The sequence below is a fragment of the Stegastes partitus genome, unplaced genomic scaffold (genome assembly GCF_000690725.1).
Source record: "Stegastes partitus isolate 25-593 unplaced genomic scaffold, Stegastes_partitus-1.0.2 Scaffold196, whole genome shotgun sequence".
In the NCBI taxonomy this organism is placed as follows: Eukaryota; Metazoa; Chordata; class Actinopteri; family Pomacentridae; genus Stegastes; species Stegastes partitus.
The window spans coordinates 257290-264614 of record NW_007577927.1 but is presented as its reverse complement, the minus strand read 5'-3'; the positions used below and the strand labels follow the sequence as shown (position 1 = coordinate 264614).

Sequence of the window (7325 nt, the reverse complement as noted above, 5' to 3'; positions counted from 1 at the left end):
AACAGACACAAAATGACCACAAAGAGACACAAAATGACGACAATGAGGCACAAAATGACCACAAAGAGACACAAAACAACAACAAAGAGGCTAAACTGTCGCTTTAATTGCCAACTTAGGTCCAGATCTTAAATTATTACCGGTTATTTTTTTCCAGACACTGTTTCAGTTGCCTCCTAACTTAGCCGCTAGCCATTAGCTTAGCATTAGTCACTGTGAAAGGCGCTAATGTCCTGATTTGTGTAGATGTTTGTGCTTCTTGTTCAGTTTTTGCGGGTTTTGTCCATCAGTTAGAACAGATTGTCAGAGTTAATCTGACTTTCTAAAGACGCCTCAGCGCTCCAGATAGCGTTAGCCTAGCGCCGTCAGCAGAACCAGTTCCCGCTGCACCGCTTGTTAACACCAGAAAGCGAATTAACGGGTCTTTCTGTGTAACACGATGAACGCTTGTGTGATATTGTTGTGTTTATTAAAACGACAGCCGCTCTGCTAATGTGCTCATCTGTCTCTCTGTGTAAACAATCGTTGTTATTGGCTGTTATACATAAAAACAACAAAACAAAAAATCTGAAAATTTGCATCTGGGTCAGTAATCGGTCGGTCCCTAAACAAAATGACTGCAAAAAGACATGAAACAACCACAGAGAGACACAAAACTACAACGATAATACCACAAAAACACAGAAAATAACTACAAAAAGACACAATCTACTAACGAGAGACAAAAAAATGGCTGCAAAGACAAAAAACTATCCTGAAAAACACTACAAATATACAAAAAACAACAACAGAGACAGACTGCAGTGGGTCAAGGCCACTTCAAAGAGCTGCTGCTCAGTTTGATAAAAGCTGATCAAACACAGTCCAAACCCGCCGACCCACAAAGTGAACATGAACCAGCGGAGGGTCGACTCGACAGACACACAAACACACAACTCGCTACCTGTCGCTGCAGGTTTGTCTGCCGAGCGTCAACAATCTAAAACCAGTCGACCGGGTTGTCACAGAAACACTTTGCTTTTGCAGATGTGCGTTGCTTTAATTTGTCAAATGTGAAAATCAACAGAATATTTTGGAGTTTTAAATGTTTGTTGGGACAAACGCAACATTTTAAGTTGTTGTGTTGAGATGTGGTGAATGATGACGAGAATTTTCTGTCACTTTAAAAACAAAAACAATCTGTTTACAAAGAAAATAAGATTAATCAATAATGAAAATGTAAGCTAACTGCAGATGTCAATACTTAACCTTCATGCTGACATTGATTAGCGACCTGATTAGCTAACTGGTTAGCTTTTCAAACATTTATTTTTTATCTGTTATGTCATATTTTTAAGTTTTGTACTAGTTATCGATTACTGTAAGCTCTATTTCATCTGACATGTCCACATATTTGAGCTTTTTAGCCATTTAGCCACTAGCTTTATCTGTTTTCTGACCATCAAATCAATAGCTGTTAGCATTTTCATCATTTATCAATCAATCCTGGCAATATTTAAACTATTATTGATATTTTCTGACACTTATTTATTAATTTAAGCTCTGTCTTAACTGATATATCCATATACTTCAACTTTTATTACTTTTGTTTTTCAATCATTAAATCAATACCCTTTAGCTTTATTAGCATTCACCTAGCATTAGCTTGATGCTGCATGAGGCATTTTTTAGGTTGTTCACCATTTATCTGATACTTTAAGCTCTGTTTTATTTGACATATTCATATATTTGAGCTTTTAAACCATCTGGCTATGAGTTTGATCTGTTTTCTAACCATTAAATCAGTGACTTTTAGCATTTTCAACTGTTTATCTCAACTTTTAGCGATAGTCCAACTGTGAAATCATTATTTGGTTTTCAGAGTTTTTATCTTTTCATCTTTTTTTCCCTGTTCATCAATACTCTTAACTGTTTTATTAGATTTTCTACTTCCAACCGGTTACTTTTAGCTAGAATTGGACTTTTATATGAATATGTTTTATCTTTTTCTACATTTTATTTATGACTTTTTACAATATTTTGACTGTATTATAATATTTTTCTTTTCGTTTTCTCCATTTTTCTCACACTTCTGGGTATATTTTAACTGTTATATCCACACATTTGTCACAACTGGGCTGTTTGTAACTCTGTCATCCATTATATCATTAACTTTAAGCTTTTTTAACATTTATCATTACTCTGAGCAATATTTAGAATATTTTGACCATTTCTTTTTACATTATACCTATTACTTCCAGTAATATGTTGACTTTTATATCAGCTTTCTTTTGTTTTTTCTATATTTTATTGATCAAATTTAGCAATAATTTGACTGTAATATCAACATTTTGGGGGATTTTCTGCAGTCATGTCTTACTCTTTGCAATATTTATACATTTATTTGAACGTCCTTCAGCTTTTCTACATCTTCTATATCGTTTATGTTCATATTCTTCAGGTTTTTCTACATTATATCTGTTAAATTTAGCAATAATGACTATAACATATATTTTTAAATATTTTCTACATCTATCTGTTACTCTTGGCAATAATTTGACTGTAATATTAACACACTCGTTGATTTTCTACATCTGTCTTTCACTCTTTGCAGTATTTTGACATTTATATTAATATTCTTTTGTTTTTCTAGATGTTATTTATTAGTTTTATCAATCATTTGACTGGAATCTCTTTATTTCACACGTCTGGCTGCACTTTAACTCTTATATTCACATATGTGAGGTTTGTCTCATGCAAACTCCTTCAACTCTCTGATTTACTCTCATTTTTGAACATAAAGTCTCTTTACTGAGACGAGCTGCTGCCGGTTGTCCCGGTGATCCCCGGTAATCCGGTGTGCGCTCACCTTCTTGGCCTTGTTGATCAGGGACCGGATCAGATCTTTAATATTGTGAGATTTGTCTCTCTGGAAGTAGATCTGCGTCTCCGACGGTCCGTATCTGGACGGAGACTCGGGCCAGCCGAGCTCCAGCATCGGCGGCTCCTCGTCGGACATCATGGGGAAGTAGGTCCCGGAGGTGAGCTCGGACACCGCGTCTCCGTCGCCGAAGTCGCGCTCGTTGGGCCCCGCGGCGCCGTTGCTGTCGGGGCTGGTCTTGCTGGCCGCATTCTGGCTGATGTAGTGGATCTCCAGCGGGGACAGAAAGTTGAGCTCCCGCTCCTCGGCCAGAACCCTCCGGTACTCCTTCTCGCCGAGCTCCAGCAGCGCGTCCGTGGCGAGCCGCGCCGCCTCGTTGTGGCTCAGCTCCAGCGTGGACACCTGCCGCCACGGGTTCTTCACCTCCTCCAGCCGGGACGCCAGCTTCCCCAGCGGCTTCCGGCCGTTGCTGGCCGGCCGCAGGGCCTCGGAGCTGATCATGGTGCCGCAGCGGGCGGATGACCGGGGGGGCTGGAGGGACCGACCGGCCGGCGGGGCGCGCAGAGACGGACGGAGCCGCTGAAGACACCGGAGACGAACCGGAGACGAACCGGGGGCGCACGGAACTACCTGCTGCTGCCCGCGGGACGCATGCTCAGAACACCGATCGACAGGATTATCACGGATCGATAATCCACCTGAGGTCAAGCGCGCGCCGCAGATAAACCGGTGAAAGTCCTGGTTCCGGTAACTTCCGTCCTGCGGCTGCTTCCCGGTGCTGCTCGGCTGTAATGGGCCTCTGCTCTCCGGTTCCCGGAGCTGTGTGTGTCCGTGGGTGTGTGTCTGTGTGTGTCCTGCTCACCTGTTGCCACCTGTCCTGTCATTGGTCTCTACGTCAGTAGGCCCCGCCCCCTCCCTCCGTTGTCAGGCCAACCGGCTCACAACAGGAAGTTCGGTCTGGCCGAGGATTCCCAAATAAAACAAAGTGATGAAAGAGACAAATGAGAGAAAGTCAACATACAAGGACATTTAGTCAAAAGGAAGCTTTAAATAAAATAGATAAAAATTAAAAAAAATTAAAATGACCAATTAAAAAGCTCCGTTATGAACAGATCTGTTCACAGAGCTACAAAATAATGGACACACCACATAACAGGCTAAATGTTGTTCATTTAACAGCTGAAAAACAAAAGATATAAAACTATAAAAATATAAATAATGTAGGAAATTAAAATAAAAATGATTAATATATCAGTCAAAATAAAGCCCAGGCTAATTCATAAATGTTCTTTTTTTTTAGTCTAAAGGTATGAATATAATGGTTTAAACCAAACAATTAAATAGTTAAAATAGCAAAAAACTAAAAGTTATTGATTTAGATGTTGGAAAACAAATAAGACATAAAAGTGAATTGTTCAAAAGCTACGTGTTTGTGAGCTGAAATATAGTTAAAATGGAATATAAAAGGTAGAAAACTAGATTAAATTAATACCCAAATGATTAAAAAAGTAAATATATATGGATTTATGTCTGTTATATGTAAATAAAAGGGTGGCAAGCTTAAAAATAGTCATGCTGATAATAACTGAGTCATTAATAAATGTTTTAAAGGCCAAAAATTATGAGTATAATGATTAAAATAAAGCTATAAAATACTGTGATACTGTGTAAAAGTTAATAGAGCTACAAATAAATTGAATAACTTTTTTTTAAAAAGCTGACAATGTGGCTCAAACAGCTGTTTAATGTAGTTCTTGTGATTTAATTCCTGCTACGAGTGCAGTGCTTTTATTTTGAAGGCTGGCCTCCTGTTGTTTGAGTCTTTTCTCCTTAATAATCTGCTGAAATCATCACCTGAGTTCAGTCCTGAGCTCTGCTGAGGCTTCAACAGGCTGCTCACTGTTTCCTGCAGGTTCGTGAAGTTTAAATAAAGTTTTGTTGCTTTGATTTTGCTCTTTTCAGAACAGCTTCAGTGCTGAAGTCTGAGCGCTGACGGGGACGGTTCTCCTGCTGCAGCTCTCCTGATGTGTGAAATGAAAAACCTGGCAGGTCCTGTGGGACTGTCGCCGTGGTAGCAGTTACATGGAGGCTGCAGACGCGTCCCTTCGGCCTCATACATAATAAACACACACATGAGCGGGTCGAGGCCGGATTCAGCTCATTTTCTGTTCTGATCCAACGACCATCAGCCTCTGGAGCAGCTTCACTGATAATGAAGGTGTTCAGCTGCTCAGTCATGACTCGTTATTTCAAATAGTTAAACTATAAAACCTCTGACTCCTGCTTATGAGTTCTTCATGATTCACTTTTAAAGGTTCTGTCTGAATCTCTGTTGTTGTTTTAGATCATTTTCATTTCGTTTTATTGATTTTTTTGGTTCTTTTAAAGCGTTTGTTGTTATTCTGCAGCTGGCTGATGTCACCGAGGCTCTTTGTTGTTGTTGTTTTACGTCATTTTGTGTTTATTTGTTTGTGTAACTTAACATTTTCTTAATAAAAGGAATGAAATAGACAGCTTTTATCTTATTATTTCTGTATTATGCCAAGTTTAATTGAAAGTATTTGTTTTTTTATTCATTTTGTTTTCCTTGTTTTGCTCCATTGTCTTTGTAAAACTCCTTTTAAAGTTGTGTTTAAGGATGATGTTCGGATTAAAACTAAAATTGAGGACAGTTTGATGTTTGTAAGTTAAGCTATATTTCAAAAAAACCAAAAACAAAAGTGAAATAGAAAAAAGTACCAAAAAAATGTAAAAACTGTGAAAATAACATAAAATATTTGTAAATTAATCAGATTTTTTAATAGTGAACTGATGTTTGTTTATTTTATTGTCAAAATTTTTAAAAGAACAAATTACAATAAAGACAAATAAAGATTTTTGATACATATTTTTTAAAGTTTCTATTCTGAAGCCAACACGTAAAGTTAAATCTGATTTTCTGTAATTTTACTTGTTATTGTTTGCAATTTTAGAAATTGCAAAATATGCGAATCATTTTTACAAATATTTTATTTCCCTTGAAAGATATAATTTTTCTTTCAATTAACATAAAATGTGAGCAAAATAATAACATCTTTGTAGAATTAAATGCAGTAAAAATAGTGTCAAATGTAAAAGATGTAAAAACAGAAAAGAGCAAATTGTCATTTATGAAAAAAAAATTAATACAGATTTTTGATTAGGACTTTATTTACAGTTTTGGCTCCTTCTTCTTCTTCTTTACAGTCAACATTTAGATTCATACATTTTGTCTGTAATTTTACCAGCTCTGATCTGTAAATTAACAAATCGGTAAAATAACAATTTTGAAAAATATTCACCATTTTTTAGTTCCTAATGTTCTTTTAAATAACAGTAAAATATTTGTGAAATAATCATATTTTTGCTGATCTAAATACAGCGTCAAATATTAAAGGTAAAAAAAATAATAGTTATCAATAAAAGTAATTTAATTATTTACAGTTTTAGCCATTTTTTAAACAGTTAATGTGTAAATTAATACTTAACAAAACCGGGAAAATCTGTACAATAGAACAAAATATTTCCAAAAAAAAAATCCAGTCACAAACAACCAGTGTTTATGGTGTCATTTAGTTTATTTTTTTACTGTATAAATCTCTCAAGTAGTGATAACGAGACATAAAGTGAACTTCTCGTGACGGATTCATCGTCTGAAGCTGTTTATGAGGCGACTGTAGAAACACACCTGATCTGTGGAACTGTGTTAAAAAGGCGTGTTGGGGTCAAACAGTCACTAAACTCCGACACACTTCACGGCCGACGAGGGAACCAGCAGGTTTGACTGTAAACATCCTGGAGCGACGTCGTGTTTGTCCAACGGGGAGGTTCAGGCCGTCCAATCACACGTCATCTCTCTGCGCCATTTGAATAAGTCAACACCCGTCTGAGCACCAGCTGACGCCTGCTGATTTGCATTCAGTGTTTTCAGGCCGCGAGCCAATAAAGAACTGCACCGACCTGCACCAGGAGAAGCTCTAATTCAGTCTGACGAGGCTGAACTTGGTGTTGGCGCCTCGCCGGCTGCAGACGGAGGCTTCAGCCAACTCCGGTTACATAAAGCAGCAGATTTCCGTCCACTCGGCCAAATTGTGTCGCCTCTGTTTGTAGAGTTCAGTCAAACTGGTGCTTCTGGTTTGAACATCTTCAGAGCAAACAGGCTGCTGTCGGGTGTAAACGAAGCTCTGAAGCTAAAAGTCAGTCAAACAGCTGAGTTATGGTCCGCGGGGCAAACGTTTGCTCCACTTTCACCGCTCTGCTGTGAACACAACATTTGGGTATTTGGGTTATCGGTAGTTGTTCAGACAGAACAAGACGTTTAAATGTGTCCTCTCAGGCATCAGCGCATCATGTTGAGCATATTTTATAAAAGCCTTGTTGTGCAAACTCACTGAAAAGTCACATTTCAGCACCTGCATCACGTTTAACATGAACAATCAAAAACAAA

The 7325-nt window shown here is 38.0% G+C and overlaps 1 protein-coding gene across 1 annotated transcript in view; it reads right to left on the bottom strand.

Moving 5' to 3' along the window:
• Nucleotides 1-3718, bottom strand: part of fam83c (family with sequence similarity 83 member C) — a 26405-nt gene extending 22687 nt beyond the window's left edge. The window contains exon 1 of the mRNA XM_008280476.1: nucleotides 2849-3718. Within this exon, the coding sequence (XP_008278698.1) occupies nucleotides 2849-3361 (513 nt within the window). The 5' untranslated portion in view covers nucleotides 3362-3718. The remainder of the gene's footprint in view (nucleotides 1-2848) is intronic.
• Between the last annotated feature and the right edge of the window lie 3607 nt (nucleotides 3719-7325).